The following is an 18,985-nucleotide window of genomic DNA, read 5'->3' as shown; positions in this document are numbered from 1 at the left end:
TCTGAGGCAGCTCCCCGCACCTGTACGCACAGCACTGGCCAGTTCTCCTCTCGCCGCCTCCAAGGACTACCGTTCTCTGGCTGCTGAAGCAGACAGGGTTTTCCTGGCCAACCGGCAACAGTTTGTGCATGCCCTGCTACCCCACCAGACCGCCCCACCACCACCTGTGTACGACTATATGGACACCGCGGCTGCGGCGACAGCCCGCCGCCAACCTGAGGACGGGCTCTGTTATTACCATGCCAAGTTTGGGGCAAAAAGCAAAACGGTGTCGCAAACCCTGCAGTTACAGGGTTCAGGGAAACGCCAAGGCCGGCGCTCGTTAACGGCTATGGGCGCCGGCCGTGACTGCAAGCTGTTGTTCATCAGAGACTCCTTGTCGGGCCGGCGGCTGCTGGTTGACTGGCGCTCAACGCAGCATACGACCAGCACAAGCTGTGGACACGATGACCGACAGTCACGGCCCCCAGATGGACGCCGCCAACGGCACGTCCATTCGGACGTACGGTATCAGACATGTGGACGTGTGTTTTGGCGGCCGACGTTTCGGCTGGGACTTTGTGATGGCTGCTGTATCCACCCCGCTCCTAGGTGCGGATTTCCTCTGTGCTTTCAACCTGCTGGTGGATGTTAAAAACTGTCGCGTGATTGATGCCGTCTCTTTTGCGTCATACCCCTGCACGCTTGGGGGCGCTGGAGCGCTGTGCCTCGCTAACACACTCTCCACCGGGGATCCATACCAACGCCTGCTCGCCAATTTCCCCGAGCTCACCACACCCACCTTCTCCTCGGCGGTGGCCAAGCACGGCGTGGAACATCATATCACCACAGTGGGCCCCCCAGTTTACGCCCGGGCCCGACGCCTCGACTCGGCCAAATTCGCAATAGCCAGGGAGGAGTTTTCGACTATGGAGCGCCTCGGCATTGTCCGCCGTTCTGACAGCCCGTGGGCTTCCCCTCTTCACATGGTTACTAAGGCCGACGGGGGTTGGCGCCCGTGCGGGGACTACCGTCGCCTAAACAATGCCACGACCCCCGACGGGTACCCCACACCGCACATACAAGATTTCTCTACCCACCTGGCGGGCGCTGCCATCTATTCCAAAATCGACTTAGTGCGGGGGTATCACCAAGTGCCAGTCCACCCACTGGATGTCCCAAAAACGGCTGTCATCACACCCTTTGGGCTCTTTGAGTTTTTACGTATGCCTTTCGGCCTTAAAGGGGCGGCGCAGACGTTTCAGCGCCTTATGGATTCTGTGCTCCGCGACATGCCATTTTTGTTTGTGTACTTAGACGACATCCTCGTGGCCAGCGCGTCGGCGGAGGAACACATGACGCACCTCACACAGCTGTTCGACAGGCTCAGCGAACACGGCCTCATCATCAACCCAGCTAAGTGTCAGTTCGGGGAGTCGTCCATCACCTCCCTCGGGCACCACATCACTCCACAGGGGGCCGTTCCCCTCCCTGCCAGGGTTGAGGCTGTCACCGTGTTCCCCCGCCCTCGCACTGTACAGTCGCTGCAGGAATTCCTGGGCATGGTGAACTTTTATAACCGTTTCCTGTCCCGTGCCGCCCACATCATGCGTCCCCTGTATGAGGCCCTGCGGGGTAAGAAGTCTAAGGACGAGCTGGACTGGTCTTCGGGGATGGACGAGGCTTTTGTGGCCGCCAAGACCGCGCTGGCCAACGCTGCGCTGCTAGCTCACCCGTCGCCTGCCGCCCCCATAGCCCTTACAACGGATGCCTCCGACTACGCCGTGGGGGCCGTGTGTGAGCAGTGGGTGGGGGGGGCCGTTGGCGTTCTTCAGTAAACAACTCCGTGAGAGCGAGCGCAAATACAGCACCTTTGATAGGGAGCTACTGGGTCTCTTCCTCGCAACCAGACACTTTAGGTTCCTATTGGAGGGCCGACAGTTCACCGCTTTCGTGGACCACAAACCGCTGACGTTCTGTATGGCCAAAACCTCAGAACCGTGGTCTGGGCGTCAGCAGCGCCATCTCGCGGCGGTTTCCGAGTTTACCACGGACATACAACACATGTCGGGCAAGGATAACTTCGTCGCCGACTGCCTTTCACGGGCGGTTGTTAACGCCGTTCACTTGGGACTCGACTACGCCGCTATGGCAGCGGACCAAGCCAAGGACGCGACTGTTCAAGACTACCGGTCGACCCCTACGGCGCTATGGCTGGAGGACGTGACTTTCGACGCGGCCAACACCACCCTCCTCTGTGACATCTCCACCGGTCAACCGCGCCCCCTGGTGCCTACTTCCTGGCGGCGCCGAGTTTTCGACACCGTCCACGGCCTTTCCCACCCGGGAGTGAAGGCCTCGACCAAGCTGGTGAGCGTCAAGTTTGTTTGGCCTGGGCTCCGTAAGGATGTTAGAGCCTGGGCCGACTCGTGTGTGGCGTGCCAACGCGCCAAGGTGCACCGCCATACCAAGGCCCCTTTGGCGCCGTTTTTTGGTTCCAGAGAGGCGGTTTGACCACGTCAATGTTGACCTGGTGGGTCCCCTGCCCCCCTCCCGTGGTTATACGTTCCTCCTCACTATTGTGGACAGGGCCACCAGGTGGCCAGAGGCTATTCCCTTGTCCTCCACGACGGCAGCAGAGGTAGCACGGGCCTTCATCGGCTGCTGGGTGGCCCGTTTCGGCACGCCGGGTGACATCACGAGCGACCGGGGCTCCCAGTTTACCTCGGAGCTCTGGACGGCGGTCGCTGAGCACCTGGGGATGAAGATCCACCGCACTACGGCGTACAACCCGCAGAGCAACGGACTTTGTGAGCGGTTCCATCGGGACATGAAAGCCGCTCTGCGGGCAAGCCTCACTGGCTGCGACTGGATGGACCGGCTCCCATGGGTCATGCTCGGCCTGCGTTCGGCCCCGAAGGAAGACCTCCAGACCTCCTCCGCTGAGCTGGTGTATGGCCAGCCCCTGCGGGTTCCGGGGGAGTTTCTTCCGGATGCTACGGCTCCCTGGTCGGCCGCCTCTCACCTCAGTGCGTCCCGGAGCGCTGCCGGTGCCTTCGCTCCCGTTCCGATGTCTCAACACTGCCTCCCCCGGTCCTACGTCCCCAAGGATCTGCCATCGGCGAGGTACGTCTTCATTAGGCACGACAGCCATCGGTCCCCGCTGCAGCCCCCATACGACGGGCCCTTCCGCGTCCTGGAGGCGGGGGATGAGAACTTTGTGGTGGACATGGGGGGCAGGCCGGAGCGGGTCGCTATAGACCATCTCAAGCCCGCTCACTTGGACATTGGGGAGCCAATGCAATTGGCCCTACCCCCGCGGCGGGGACGCCCTCCTAGGTCGGCCCCGGCACCTGCCTCTGTTCCTGCTTCGGCCCCGCCTATGGCCCGGGTTTCGGCCCCATCTGTTTCCCCTCCTGTGAAGCGCAGCCGTTATGGCCGCAGGGTCCGCCCCCCGACTCGTCACTTGTTTTCCCCGTGACTTTGCACTATGTCATTGACTGTTCTGTTGTAGAGTCTATTTTTATGTTCATGACTTGCGCTTTTGCTGTTTTGCATTGTTTTGTGTAGGTGAATTCTGGGGGGGCCTGTGTGGTGACCCACATCTATATAACGAGAGACATTCACCTAAGAGGACAGTGTACCTTTAAGGGAAGAGGTGAGGGGTCAGATAATGCACTTCCGCTTCCGGTACACAGTTCAGTGTCGTTGTCGAACGTATGACATGCAAAGTTGGAGCTAGTAAACTACCTCGACTACGTCTACTCTCACGTCTCCTGTCTCGTTGTTTTCTAACTCCACCGTGTATATATATATGGCCACTGGATATTAGGCCACTTAGTAACGTCTTCCACCCACTCGGTAATACCACACAGATCTGGAAGTCGGTTGCCGTTCACCAAAGTTAATTTATTCAGGTAACTTTCGCGATCTTTTGTCGTTAAACCCCTTGCATAGTTTGACAAACTAGCCAACTCCGCTATACCGCCGTTGCCTAAATGCGCGCGCATCCACACCTACGTCATCGCTGTTTACAAACTGTAAAAGGGTCCGGCCGTCCTTTGATCTTTGCAACACGCGCTGTGATTGGCTGAGAGCCTGTCACGTGCTTGACGGGCGCCATATTGCCTGCCAGCGCCGGGCTCTATCATCGTGACGTTTCAATGATTTTTTTTCCCTGCGTTTTCGGCCATTTTCTCGCCGATTTGTGGCAGTTGAAGGAGAAATGGCGCTTTGGCGCGGCTTGGGGCGGTTCCGTTCGGCCGGGGCAAGGCCGTATGATGCATCGATTTCCACAGGATGCACAAAGGAGGGCTGTTTGGACCGTGAAGGGTCGCAGGCTGGGCTGGTCCCTCTCAGCTTATTCCTATTCGTGTTCGGTGAGTTCATGTCAGTGTTTACGGTTTTTCGATAAACTAACGTCCCCAGAGCAATCCCAGAGTCTGCCATGTAGAACCGTTGACAGAAATCAGGCAAATGTAAACAGTGTCAGATTGTCATATGGGATGGGTTGAGTGACAGGCCAGGGGTTGAGTGACAGGCCAGAGCCTGAGCCGAGGCAGTGTGGGTGACCATTTGTGTACCATTGCGAGGATATTGACTAGTAGTTCTCCTGCTTTCCTACGTTAAATGCACTTATTGTAAGTCGCTTTGGGTAAAAGCGTCGGCTAAATGACTGTAATGTAATGTAATATTGCTTATGAGTTACCGTTACCAGTCATTTTTGTTTTTATCACCAGAGTAATAAAAACACAATACGTTATGTTCAGTGGCGCCCCCAGGGGGGGGGGCCTGGGGTGGCCACGGCCACCCTGATACTATCCCTGGCCCCCCCGCTGGCCCCCCCAGCCACGAGTCGCATATGCAGAATATGCTTCCATCTGATATTTTACATTAGGTGCTGTTCATTTAAATCAATAATGTATATTTTTCTTAACTCTCATATTGACAGTTTTCCACTAGGCTATACAGTACACTACAACAGCATCATAGAATTCCCGAAATTCAGTCATGGCTTTTGGTTTTGGTGTGCCACCCCAAGATTTTCAGTGACCCCATTTGGCCACCCCTATGAAACATTTCTGGGGGCGCCACTGGTTATGTTAAGTTACATTATGCCTAATAGGCCTACCTAAGGGGTCGTCCGTAATCATCAACATTTTTTGAAGCGCACTTGTGTAAACCGTAGTTTCAGAGTTAGAGGAGTTGGGACACCCTACGTTATGCTTTTAAAATAACAGAAAACAAATACTGTTTCCATTTTCCTGCCAGACTTCAAAAATCAAAAATTTTAAAGAACTCTCTGGGGGGGGGGGTTCTGAAAAAAATAGGCCTACTCTCTGTACGCTTTAGAAAAAGTTGGCCTAATTCAGGGCTTTAGATAATTTTCTAGGGGAGAGAGTAAAGTAACCTCATCTCCATGGGCGCATATGTATGCCCTACATCCAAAAGCTTGGACCTACTTCACCTCCACACAGGAAACCGTTCAGGGCATACAGTGGGGAAAATAATTATTTGACCCCTTGCTGATTTTGTAGGTTTGCCCACTTACAAAGAATGCAACAGTCTATAATTTTAATCATATATACATTTTAACAGTGAGAGACGGAATCCCAAAGAAAATTCCAGAAAACCACATCATATGAATTTATAAAAATTAATAACCACCTGATTTAGAAAAATAAGTATTTGATCCCCTACCAAACAGCAAGTATTCTGGCCCCCACAAACCAGTTAGTTTTTCTTTAAGATGCACCCCCAATCCCAACTAATTACCCACATAAAATACACCTGCATCACCTCGTTACCTGTACAAAAGATACCTGTCCACACCCAATCAATCAGATTTCAACATCTCCATCATGGGCAAGACCAAAGAGCTGTCTGAGGACACCAGGGACAAGATTGTAGACCTGCACAAGGCTGGGATGGGCTACAAGAGAATTGGAAAGCATCTTCGAGAGAAAGTAACAACTGTCGGTGCAGTTATCAGGAAATGGAAGGAACACCACACCACCGCCAACCTCCCTCGATCTGGGGCTCCACGCAAGATCTCGCCTCTTGGGGTGTCCCTGATCATGCGAACGGTGAGGAATCATCCCAGAACCACAAGGGGGAACTGGTTAATGACCTGAAGGCAGCTGGGACCCCAGTTACAAAGCAAACGGTTAGTAACACACTACGCCGTCATGGATTAAAATCCTGCAGTGCATGCAAGGTCCCACTGCTGAAGAAGGCACATGTACAGGCCCGTCTTAAGTTCGCCAATGAACACCTGGACGACTCAGAAGAGGCCTGGAAGAAGGTGATGTGGTCGGATGAGACCAAAATAGAACTTTTGGGGCTCAACTCAACTCGCCGTGGTTGGAGGGTGAAGAACACGGAGTACAACCCAAAGAACACCATCCCCACCGTCAAGCATGGGGGTAGCAACATCATGCTTTGGGGGGGATTTTCAGCCAAGGGGACAGGACAACTCCATCACATTGAGGGGAGGATGGACGGGGCCATGTACCGTGGAATTCTGGACCAACACCTCCTTCCCTCAGTGAGAGCGCTGAAGATGGGTCGCGGATGGGTGTTCCAACACGACAACGACCCAAAGCACACCGCCAAAGCAACCAAAGAGTGGCTGAAGAAGAAGCACATCAAGCTTCTGGAATGGCCTAGCCAGTCTCCAGACCTGAATCCAATCGAAAATCTTTGGAGGGAGCTTAAAATTCGGGTTGCCATGCGACAGCCTCGAAACCCGAACGATTTGGAGCTTGTCTGCAGGGAGGAGTGGGCCAACATCCCTGCCGAAATGTGCACAAACCTTGTCAGAAACTATAAAAACCGTTTGACATCTGTGCTGGCCAACAATGGCTTTTCTACTAAATATTAACATAGTGTTTGTCCAGGGGTTCAAATATTTATTTTGGACCAAAAATATGCAAATAAATTCATACAATTCATACAACGTCTTATTCCACTTTTTTTGGTCATATTCTGTCTCTCACTGTTAAAATGAACCTACGCTTAAAATTACAGACTGTTGCACTCGTTGTAAGTGGGCAAACTTACAAAATCAGCAAGGGATCAAATAATTATTTTCCCCACTGTATGTGTTACCAAAAATAGAAGCCAGTTGCTCAGTTATGTGGTTTTGCGCCTCTCTGTCAGTGTCTCTCCCTTTCTCTGTGAGTGTGTGTGTGTGTATGTCTGGGTGTGTTACTGCAAGAGCTTGGTTTTTGAAAAAAATTTTATATCAAGCAACGTGTAACATTACATTACTTCAGAGTTTCCGCCAGAGGCCTAAAAGTGTGCGGGGGGTTGGAATTCTCCCTGCCCTAAATTTTCAATTTTGAGGGGGACTCTGGGCTGTTTTGGACGACCTTGCATTTTTTTGACGGGAGTCCAGAAATCACATGTCCATGAGGCCAACTTGTAACATTGAACGTAATACACCTTTTATTTTTTTTAGAAATAACACCCTGCAGGTGTCAAACTTTCTATATCTGTGCATCACACCTATTGTTTCCTCTTTTATGCCTGTGCGTCACACCTGTTATTCACTCAAATGCACACTTACTGCTGGCTAACTGCTAATTGTGGACGACTCACGCCCTTACCCAAAAGAAAGTTCAAAAATCATGAATTTTGCCTTACATTTTAGAGACCATTTATTGTGATAAAGAAATACATGACCTTAGGAAGACCACAAAACAAGCCCAAACCTAGACTTTCGGAGTATCGATCTCTATGCAGCATCAACAGGTAGTCGGGCGAAAGCAAAGGGCAAACAAATACACGTGGGCGAATGTAACTATTGCCAGCATAGTCGCTCGCCTGCTGATGACGTAACCGACCCACATCCTGGTCAGAACCAATCAGAAGCCTCTGGGCCAATGTGTTCTCATTATTATGTCATTGGGGGCGGGGGGAGGGGGTTCACGGCCTGGGTTGGCCCCCTGTTCACTCACTCTGACTTCAGCTTCACTCGCAACGCCCGAAATGTCCCCCGCTTGACGCGTCCTTTCCGTCATGCCGCCGCTGCGTCTGTCACGCCTACCGCCCCATAGCCACGCCCACCGTGCCTGAGGCCCTCACCCGGCACCCAATCTCTGTTCTCCCTCATTTCTTTGAAAGCGCAGCTTGAGAGATCATGACGTGAGCGTGGGGCTGTCTACCAGTTGGTAGGCAACAATGCGCCCGTGTAGCCAGTTGGCCCGACTCTTCTCTATACACGGCTGTACGTTTGCTTAGCTCCCCCTTGTGGCGATTGTGCAGCCTGCTAAATTGTGAGTGTGAAGGTGTTCGAGTCACATGAGCAGTGGTGCCCCCAAGGGGTGGCCAGGGGTGGCCACGGCCACCCTGATACTATCCCTGCCCCTCCCCCCCCGCTAGCCCCCCCCACAGCCACGAGTCGCATATGCAGAATATGCTTCTGATTATGCATAATATGCTTCTATCTGATATCTCACATTAGGTGCTGTTCATTTAAATCAGTAATGTATATTTTTCTTAACTCTCATATTGACAGTTTTCCACTAGCCTATACAGTACACTACAACAGCATCATGGAATTCCCGAAATTCAGTCACGGCTTTTGGTTTTGGAGTGCCCCCCCAAGATTTTCAGTGGCCCCATTTGGCCCCCCCGATGAAAGATTTCTGGGGGCGCCACTGCACACGAGTCCGGGTCCTTGTGGCGCTTCGCATCTAAAAACGTTAGAATATTTCTGCTCATTCAGAACTACACCTCACTATCTGAAAATGAGAAGGTGAGACTCGGGAGCCAACTTTAGATTCGTCGTTTGTTTTCTGCCTTGTCAGCCTTTGTCTAGCCACATATGGAAGAGACGGCCTGTAATATGTGGCACTATTTATCTCTCAGCGTTTCCTTGATCGATCTGAGGTACAAAAAGACAAACGATAACCTAACAACCTGACTGCTCTCTCCTGTCTGTGCAGTACATGACAGCCACTGGTCGATACTGTGTTGCAGAATTATTTAACCGAGTGAAAATACCATTTAAATACAGAGTATCAACTACTGCCATTAAGAGTTCTCTTTTGGGTGTTACAATTTAGTCATCATTCACATTATTGTATTTCATTCTGACTATACATTCGTTTACCTTGGAAGGCGGGCGTGGTGTTGGAAATTAAGCGCAGCCGATCGTCAAAGTCGAAGCACATACTGTTCAGATAATGGTTCTCGTAGCACTCGTGGACCAGACTGGGGCTGCAAGCCTATGTCAAAATGGGAAAGGAAAGTGAGAGTTGATGGGTTCATGATAGCGAATGATGTCCGAGAAACTGCGTTCTCCATTTATTTGAAACTCATATTTGTGATTATTAACCGGCAGGTTTTGGGGTGTTCTTACTGTGAATTCGGAGCGTGCTGACTTTTTGGTCAAAGACAATCCGAAATGCTTGATTGAGACAAAATGCTCGATTTCCGTTGACCCGATATCTAAGGCAATAGCACAACATCAGTGCTATAGATATCAAAGCATATGCACTTCATTTTTGTATAATAGCTTATACGTGATGCTTATATGTTGTTTTGTAATTAAGAGGCCGCTTTTCTTGCCATTTACAACACAGATCTCACACCAAACACCTTTATCTACCTTGAGAGCTGCAGCCGTCTTTTTTGCCTTGAACATATCTACAGACTTCCCCGGATCCGTTTTGCTGCAGGGGCGCACTGACCAAAACCCTGATGAAGACGAAGAGGTCAAATCGTAATCCTGGCGTTAGGCATGCGGACTATATAGGCCGTCATTACGAAAACAACATTTCCCAGCACAGCATCAGTCCATCCGTGATGACCTTTGAGACCCCACCCCCACCTCACCCCCCCCCCCACACACACACACACAAAGATTGTTCCGCTTTGTTCTGTACTGTCCTTTTTTTGTGCAAAGCTTTGTTTAATGAGAATAGATGTTGATTTTTGTAAACATGGATGACGCACAAAGACCGAGTTGGCTGTTCACAACACGAATTACCCAGTTCTCTGGAGGAAGCCTGGGACAAGACACAAAAACAACAACTATAATCTGTAGATATGTAACAGTTCTTCATGTGAACAGCTCATTTGGGATTTTTTTGTTTTGTTTTTTTTGTATTTCTTTTCATTACCCCGCATGCTTTGTACGCAATACTGGAAGATGTATGTTTTGTAAACGGTGGTGTCGCGTTATCCCAGATGGGATGGGCCAAATGTTTAGCATGACGCCGAAATATAAAAACACTCTTTAAAATGCAAAATGTGTCGCTGCAAAGCATGCGAGGTTACTGGAACGGTATCGCAAGTGTGATAAACAACAGGAAACCTTTTCCACTTCTCACAGAAACTGCTGACGAAGGGGAAATGTTCTTCTTGTTAATGTAAACCCGAATTTCTACCATGGTGAGTGTTTGTGGGGGATTTCTTCATTTTTCACACAAACCTCAACAACTGCAGCCATTAGGCAAGTCACATTTCAGTAATGCTTACCCTGTGCCCTGGTCCGACTGAAACTGGAGAACTTTGTACCCGAAGAAGTCTTTTCCCTCCCCCTCGTAGATCTCGGGGCCGCTCGTGTCAATGTTGAAAGCCAGAGAGACGAAGGTGGCTGGAATTTGTAAAATAAAGTCAGTGCTGCAAATGGTTCACCGACTTGATAAGCGGGGATCTCGATAAGACGCCTCTTCTGCGGCCTGGCGGGAGAATATGACAAGACTACGAGAGCACCTTCTTCAATCGTTTGACTTACTTAACAGTTTCACCTCATTGTTCACAGATGACACCACCCTGTTCATGCTTCTTTCCAAAAATCTGCAGACCTGCCCAAGTTGCCTTTAAATGCTACAAACGTTTTCCGGAAATATCATTTTCTTTTTGTCTGAGCCCTACACAGTACATTATATCATGCAATAATTTCATAGAATTACTTTTCATTATTTTCCCTAATGATCATCTGATCTACTGTCACTGTCCGCTGTCCACTCGCAAGCCCTCCAAGTCTGCTTGTTAGCCAACACAGCAGCTGTTTGTTATAAGTCAGAGCTACACACACACGTCTGTCCTTGTCTGTAGGAAACAACTGGTTCCTAAAGCTTGACCAACAGAGAAATCAAAAAAATAACAGATTAGGAAAAAAAAGTTTCCCCACACAATCACAAATTGTCTAATTACCTCCGAATTGCTGGATTAAATGTTTGATAATTATCAGATGGACAGAAATTGCAATGCTAAAACATTAATAGTGATTACTTCATGTAAATAACTTTCTGTGTGTGTGTATATATATCAACACAGATACAGGAAAAAAAGTAATACAGTAAAAGAAGTTTTAATACTTTTTTTTTTCCTGTATCTGTTGATATTCTGCTCCTCATTAGTTGAGCACTTAAAACACCATTGATGGTTTCGGGAAAAAAAAGCTATATATAGACTGTTGATATATCATATATATATATATATATATATATATATAAACGAGGTTTTATTGATCAATTGTTTTGGCTGGGCAATAAATCAAGAGCTAAAGTTTCCTGAAAATTTGAATTACGTATTCAAATCTAATTTTAGGGTCTTTATTCCCATAGTAAAAATATGGATCGATAAAAGGTAAGGGGTTCACAACATCCCACTTTAGCTCCGTGGGTGTCAGAGAGGGTTTTTGGAGGGAACAGCTGTTTCAATTCAATGCAGCTCGAAATCCAAAAAAAAAAATACTTGTATCGGTACAAATACAATAGATATTTGTCTGTTTCACCGGCTATTTTGCTGTGGCGAACGGTTCGTTAGTTCTGCTGCAAGTTTCTAAACTGGATTTTTAGAAACCATCAGCGCAGGCTGTTCAAACCTCAGACAGCTGCAATGCCGTGGTCCAAAACCCCCCTCGCTCCCACGTCTCCTTAGCCACTTCAGACTTTACACAACCTGTACTGTTTCTAGATTATTGCTTTGCTCAATGGTGATGTAAAATGTAGTAAACTTACTGATAGTCACCGTGCACATAAGCAGGAGGGTGCAGCCGAGGTTGTTCATCGCTGTCAATGCTGGAGGAAATAGTGGGTTTCTGAGAGATATGAGCATGTGTTCTACTTCCTGTGTAATACTTCTTGAAGGGCGTTTGCTAAACACAAGACTTTTTTTTTTGCTGCTTCAAATCACTTCTAGTGAGTCTCTTCAGCTCCTCCTTTTTGCATTTTTTTTTATACATAGTAGTTCAGTTACAAGAAATAGACACCTCAGTTAATCCCTCCGCCCCTTTATTTCTCCGGGAGGAAAAAGGATTACGTGGGAGTGCAGGAATGAGGAGGCGGAGAGAGATTTGAGTCGAGTCCATTCTGTTTACTCGCCACACGTAAAAACACCCCGATACGGCGCAATCCCTCGTGGCAGCAGCCAGCTAACGGCTAGGCTGCTGCAAAACATTGCTCCCGTGAAACCCCGAGCAGCGCCTACGTCAGCACTCTAAATTGTCTGACTTAAAGGAGCAGCAGCCCCCTGGTGAATCTGCCCTCAAATGTGTATCGCCACAATGAGGTAATCATTTCTAGATGCACATAACGGTGCATCTGGAAAGCATTCACGCCCCTTCACTTTCCCCACATTTTGCTGTGTTACAGCCTTATTCCAAAATGGATTAAATTCCTTTTTTTTCTCATCAATCTACACACAATACCCCATAATGGCAAAGCGAAAAAGGTTTTGTAGAAATTTTTGCAAATTTATTAAAAATAAATAACTGAAATATTGCATGTACATAAGTATTCACACCCTTTGCTATGGTACTCAAAATTGAGCTCAGGTTCATCCTGTTTCCACTGATCATCCTTGAGATGTTTCTACATCTTGATTGGAGTCCACCTGTAGTAAATTCAATTGATTGGACATGATTTGGAAAGGCACACAAGTGTCTATATAAGGTCCCACTGTTGGCAGTGCATGTCAGAGCAGAAACCAAGCCATGAAGTCAAAGGGATTGTCTGTGGACTGACTGACTGAGAGAGTGACTGACTGACTGAGAGTGAGTGAGAGAGAGTGGGTGACAGAGTGAGTGACTGACTGACTGAGAGTGAGTGAGAGAGAGTGGGTGACAGAGTGAGTGACTGAGTGACTGACTGACAGTGAGTGAGAGAGAGTGGGTGACAGAGTGAGTGACTGACTGAGTGAGAGAGCGAGTGACTGACTGACTGAGAGTGAGTGACTGACTGACTGAGAGAGTGGGTGACTGAGTGAGAGAGAGAGAGAGTGACTGACTGAGAGAGTGAGTGAGAGAGCGAGTGACTGACTGACTGAGAGTGAGTGAGAGAGAGTGGGTGACAGAGTGAGTGACTGACTGACTGACTGACTGACTGACTGACTGACTGACTGACTGACTGACTGAGAGTGAGTGAGAGAGAGTGGGTGACAGAGTGAGTGACTGAGTGACTGACTGACAGTGAGTGAGAGAGAGTGGGTGACAGAGTGAGTGACTGAGTGACTGACTGACAGTGAGTGAGAGAGAGTGGGTGACAGAGTGAGTGACTGACTGAGTGAGAGAGCGAGTGACTGACTGACTGAGAGTGAGTGAGTGAGAGAGTGACTGACTGACTGACTGAGAGAGTGGGTGACTGAGTGAGAGAGAGAGAGAGTGACTGACTGAGAGAGTGAGTGAGAGAGAGTGGGTGACAGAGTGAGTGACTGACTGACTGACTGACTAAGAGAGAGAGTGACTGACTAAGAGACTGACTGACTGAGAGAGTGGGTGACTGAGTGAGAGAGAGAGAGAGTGACTGACTGAGAGAGTGAGTGAGAGAGAGTGGGTGACAGAGTGAGTGACTGACTGACTGACTGACTGACTAAGAGAGAGAGTGACTGACTAAGAGACTGACTGACTGAGAGAGTGGGTGACTGAGTAAGAGAGAGAGAGAGTGACTGACTGACTGACTGACTAAGAGAGAGAGTGACTGACTAAGAGACTGACTGACTGAGAGAGTGGGTGACTGAGTGAGAGAGAGAGAGAGTGACTGACTGACTGACTGACTAAGAGAGAGAGTGACTGACTAAGAGACTGACTGACTGAGAGAGTGGGTGACTGAGTGAGAGAGAGAGAGAGCTCGAAGTTGGGCAGTAACACACAAATAGTGGGAATAACGCAAGTGTTTCTAACTTGACCGTTTGTATATATCTGAGGAAATTCCGGCGACTTATTTTAGAATATGGAGAAGTGGCAAAGTTCAGAAGCCTGTTCTTTATATTGCAACAGTTCCTTTAAGGTGTGAATCATTTGCTGGCCTCTTTACTTTTCTGCAGAGTTGTGTAAGAAAACAACGCTGTGAGATGCTGCTAATCTGTGTTCCTGAGATGTAGGAAATAGTGTGCATTAACCCAAGTAGAGCTTTTATCTCAAATCCATCCATCCATTTTCCAAACCGCTTATCCTGCCCTCAGGGTGGCGGGGATGCTGGAGCCTATCCCAGCACCGTCATTAGGCGGCAGGAGGGGAGACACCCTGGACAGGCGGCCAGGCCATCACACAGGGGCGGCAGATCCACCTGACCTACATGTCTTTGGACTGTGGGAGGAAACCGGAGCCCCCGGAGGAAACCCACACAGACACGGGGAGAACATGCAAACTCCACACACAGGACGACCCGGGACGACGCCCAAGGTTGGACTACCCCGGGGCTCGAACCCAGGACCTTCTCGCTGTGAGGTGATTGCGCTAACCACTGCGCCACCGTGGCACAAGTGCAGGAGAATATTCTCAGGTGTGTGTTTCACGTAAAGTTGGCGTCGGAGTCTATCTCCAGATTTTGCAGAACAAAATAACAGAATTTCCCATGATTATATGTCAAAAACACATAGTCTGATATGTCACACATGAGAAACGCATAGTTTCCTGATGTCATGCCTACGTTTGTCTATTTATTTCACCGGCTATTTTGCTGTAGCGAACGGCTCATTAGTTCTGCTGCACGTTTCTAGACTTGATTTTAGAAACCATTAACTTTCTAAAATCAGTGCAGGCTGTTCAAACCTCAGACAGCTGCGTGCTGTGGTCCAAAACCCCCCTCGCTCCCGCGTCTCCTTAGCCACTTCGGACTTCACACAAAGCCATGACCTGTACTGTTTCTAGATTACTGCTTCGCTCAGTGGGGATGTAAAGTGTAGTAAACTTACTGGTAGTCACCGTGCACATGAGCAGGAGGGTGCAGCCGAGGTTGTTCATCTCTGTCAGTGCTGGAGGAAGTAGTGGGTTTCTGTGAAACGTGCCTGTGCGCTACGTCCTGTGTGCTGTTTGTTGGAGGGCGTTTGTGAAATGCAAGGCTTTTTTTTGTTGTTTTTTTTGCTATTTCAACTCACTTTTAGTGAGTCTCTTCAGCTCCTCCTTTTGCATTTTTTTTTGTTACATAGTTCAATTACAAGAAATAGACACCTCAATTAATCCCTCTACCCCTTTATTTCTCCCTGGGAGAAAAAGGATGAGATAATCACCTCCCACATATATGTTTGTGTGTGTGTGTGTGTGTGTGTGTGTGTGTGTGTGTGTGTGAGAGTGAGTGAGTGGGTGAGACAGTAAGAGAGTGAGTGACTGAGTGAGAGAGTGAGTGAGTGACTGACTGACAGAGTGAGAGAGAGTGGGCGACAGAGCGTGAGAGAGAGAGTGAGTGACTGAGTGAGAGAGAGTGAGTGACTGAGTGAGAGAGAGAGTGAGTGAGTGACTGACTGAGAGTGAGTGAGAGAGCGGGTGAGAGACTGACAGAGTGAGTGAGAGAAAGTGAGTGACTGGTTGAGAGAGCGAGTGAGTGAGTGAGAGAGAGAGAGAGAGAGAGAGAGAGAGAGAGAGAGAGAGAGAGAGAGAGAGAGAGAGAGAGAGAGTGGGCGACGGAGCATGAGAGAGCGAGTGAGTGAGTGAGAGAGAGAGAGAGAGAATGGGGGGTGACAGAGCGTGAGAGAGAGAGTGAGTGACTGAGTGAGAGAGAGTGAGTGACTGAGAGCAAGTGAGTGAGAGAGCGAGTGAGAGACTGACAGAGTGAGTGAGAGAAAGTGAGTGACTGGTTGAGAGAGCGAGTGAGTGAGTGAGTGAGTGAGAGAGAGAGAGAGAGAGAGAGAGAGAGAGAGAGAGAGAGAGAGAGAGAGAGAGAGAGAGAGTGGGCGACGGAGCGTGAGAGAGCGAGTGAGTGAGTGAGAGAATGGGTGGGTGACAGAGTGAGATAGAGGGTGAGTGACTGACTGAGTGAGAAAGAGTGAGTGAGTGACTGACTGACAGAGTGAGAGAGAGTGGGCGACAGAGCATGAGAGAGAGAGTGAGTGACTGAGTGAGAGAGAGAGTGAGTGACTGAGAGCGAGTGAGTGACAGAGTGAGTGAGAGAGTGGGTGGGTGACCGAGAGAGTGAGAGAGAGAGTGGGCGACAGAGAGTGAGTGACTGAGTGAGTGAGAGCGAGTGAGTGACAAGAGTGAGCGAGAGAGTGGGTGGGTGACAGAGAGAGTGAGTAACTGACTGAGAGTGAGTGAGAGAGCGAGTGAGAGACTGACAGAGTGAGTGAGAGTGAGAGAGAGAGAGAGAGAGAGAGAGAGAGAGTGGGCGACGGAGCGTGAGAGAGTGAGTGACAGTGAGAGAGCAAGTGAGTGAGTGAGTGAGAGAGAGAGAGAATGGGTGGGTGACAGAGTGAGATAGAGGGTGAGTGACTGACTGAGTGAGAAAGAGTGAGTGAGTGAATGACAGTGAGAGTGACTGAGTGAGAGAGAGTGTGACAGAGAGAGAGAGAGAGAGCTCAAAGTTGGACAGTAATACAAAAATAGTGGGAATAACGCAAGTGTTTCTAACCAAACCGTTTGTATATAGCTGAGGAAATTCAGGCAACTTATTTTAGAATATGGAGAAGTGGCAAAGTTCAGAAGCCTGTTCTTTATATTGCAACAGTTCCTTTAAGGTGTGAATCATTTGCTGTCCTCTTACTTTTCTGCAGAGTTGTGTAGGAAAATAAAGCTGTGAGATGATGCTAATCTGTGGTCCTGAGATGTAGGAAATAGTGTGCATTAACCCAAGTAGAGCTTTATCTCAAATCAAGTTTTAGAAGTCAAGTTGATACCAAGCTAAAGAAACCAGCAACCTGTACCTTGTCTCAAGTAATCTCTTTTTTTTATTTTGTATTTTTGCAGTATTATGTGTGAGAATGGTCTTGGTTTGACTGGCTGGCAGGCCTCAGCCCTACGAACACCAATGTCCTTGTCTGTCTGTCTGATGCAAAACAAGGGCAAATTGCACTCGGCTGCTCAAAAAAAGGATGGGCCAATATTAGCGGGACATTGCAGTTGTATGGCAGGCCTTGGTGAGTCATGCACTCATGTTGCAGCTCTCCTCTTTGCCACAGAGGCAACAGTAAGAATCAGGGATTCGAAGACATGCACAGAGAAGAAGGCATACTGGATGCTTCCTCCGTCTTTGGAAAAGGTACCCTACAGTATGGTGTCTGAAATACACTTCACTGCCCCTAAAACTAAGAAGAGAAACTTGGACCTTACAATTGATCAAAGGGAAGTGAGGCAAAGAAATACCCAGCCATCTTCCACTACTGCAGTACTGCCTCCAACGCATGATGACATTACAAAGTTTTACAAAAGTCTCAGTGGAAACAAACAGAAACCTGATATTCTTTCACTGATTGAGCCATATTCAGATAGCTACATCCCAGCGTCACTGAATAGGTCGATGCCACAGGTTTTATCACAACTAAATGATGAAGAAACATATGCTATGACATACGAACAATTAATTGATCATTGTGGAAAGATTGACGTGGGTGTAACTGATGAGCAAATTAACTATGCTGAAGAGCTAACTCGGGAACAGGCAAAATCTAAGCTATGGCTACAATTCAAGGCAGGGCGTATTTCCTCAACAACATGAAAATCTTGTTGTAGGACAAATATCAAGTGCCCTTCTCAAAGCCTCATCAAGAGAATTTGTTACCCTCACTTATATAGTTTCACTAATGAGGTAACAAGATGGGGATGCACCCATGAAAAAGTGGCACTTGATGCATATATAAAGATATAATGACTACAAAACATAAATTTTCAAGTAAAGGACTGTGGCTTTGTGATTTCAAAGGATCTACCCTTCATGGGTGTATCCCCAGATGGAATCACGTATTGTTCTTGTTGTGGGATTGGTTCATTAGAAATAAAGTTCCCTTTTTCCATACATGACTCAAGCATTGAAGCTGGCCTAATAAAAGAAAAACGTTTGCCTTGTTGAGTGCAGTGTCGGTATGCAATTATCAAGATCTCATGCAAATTATTACCAGGTACAGAGCCAGATCAGTCTGTATAAAGAATCCATCTTTGGAAATTTTGTCTTGTGGAAAGAGAAAGATGTATTTATTGAAAGAATCCTGCCTGATAAAGCGATATGGAAAACTACTGTTGCTGAAGCATCTTCGTTTTTTGAGAAGTGCCTACTACCAGAACTTGTAGCTAAGCACTTTACAAGGAAAGTTTGAAACCCAATTTATTCTATAAGAACTGTGCTATTGCAAGTATTTGATAAGGCACAAGCAACCAAAGCAATTTTATCAATTGTTGTTATGCCATTAAGATCTTTTGTCTTTAAATAGTCTGTTGGAAGACTGCAGAATTCTGTATTTTCTATGTACAAGTCCAATCACTTTCTCAATGTGAATCCTTACAGAGGCCATTTTTCTTGTACTCTCCACTTCATGTGCAGCAAGTGGTTTCTTCCCTCTAGTAAATGCTGGGATTTTAACTTCTCCATAATAGAGGGCAACACTTTCTTCAATCCCCTATCTGCAAGAATGACATCACCTGGCTGTAGATTATCCAGCAGTCCACAATTTTCAGTGATGAATTTATCCCTGGCTCTTCCACCCCATGCCTTAGAGATGAACGTTATAACTCCAAATGCTGTCGAAATGTAAGTGGTGTTGTTTTCCATATTACTTCTCCTACTGGCCATCTAATCCAAAATTAAAACCCAACAAAGGCCATGTCTAGCATCTGTAGGAATATTCT

The 18,985-nt window shown here is 48.1% G+C and overlaps 1 protein-coding gene across 1 annotated transcript in view; it reads right to left on the bottom strand.

Moving 5' to 3' along the window:
* zmp:0000001082 (integrin alpha-D) overlaps positions 1-12,082 on the bottom strand; it is a 76,276-nt gene extending 64,194 nt beyond the window's left edge. Inside the window, exons 1-5 of the mRNA XM_056280241.1 lie at positions 11,958-12,082; positions 10,468-10,585; positions 9,596-9,684; positions 9,347-9,435; positions 9,098-9,212 (exon numbers count right to left, since the gene is read on the bottom strand). Of these exons, the coding sequence (XP_056136216.1) occupies positions 9,098-9,212; positions 9,347-9,435; positions 9,596-9,684; positions 10,468-10,585; positions 11,958-12,054 (508 nt within the window). The 5' untranslated portion in view covers positions 12,055-12,082. The remainder of the gene's footprint in view (positions 1-9,097; positions 9,213-9,346; positions 9,436-9,595; positions 9,685-10,467; positions 10,586-11,957) is intronic.
* Positions 12,083-18,985: the final 6,903 nt, after the last annotated feature.

Source organism: Lampris incognitus, chromosome 5, assembly GCF_029633865.1.
Source record: "Lampris incognitus isolate fLamInc1 chromosome 5, fLamInc1.hap2, whole genome shotgun sequence".
Lineage (NCBI taxonomy): Eukaryota > Metazoa > Chordata > Actinopteri > Lampriformes > Lampridae > Lampris > Lampris incognitus.
This window is presented reverse-complemented; position numbering and strand designations above follow the sequence as displayed.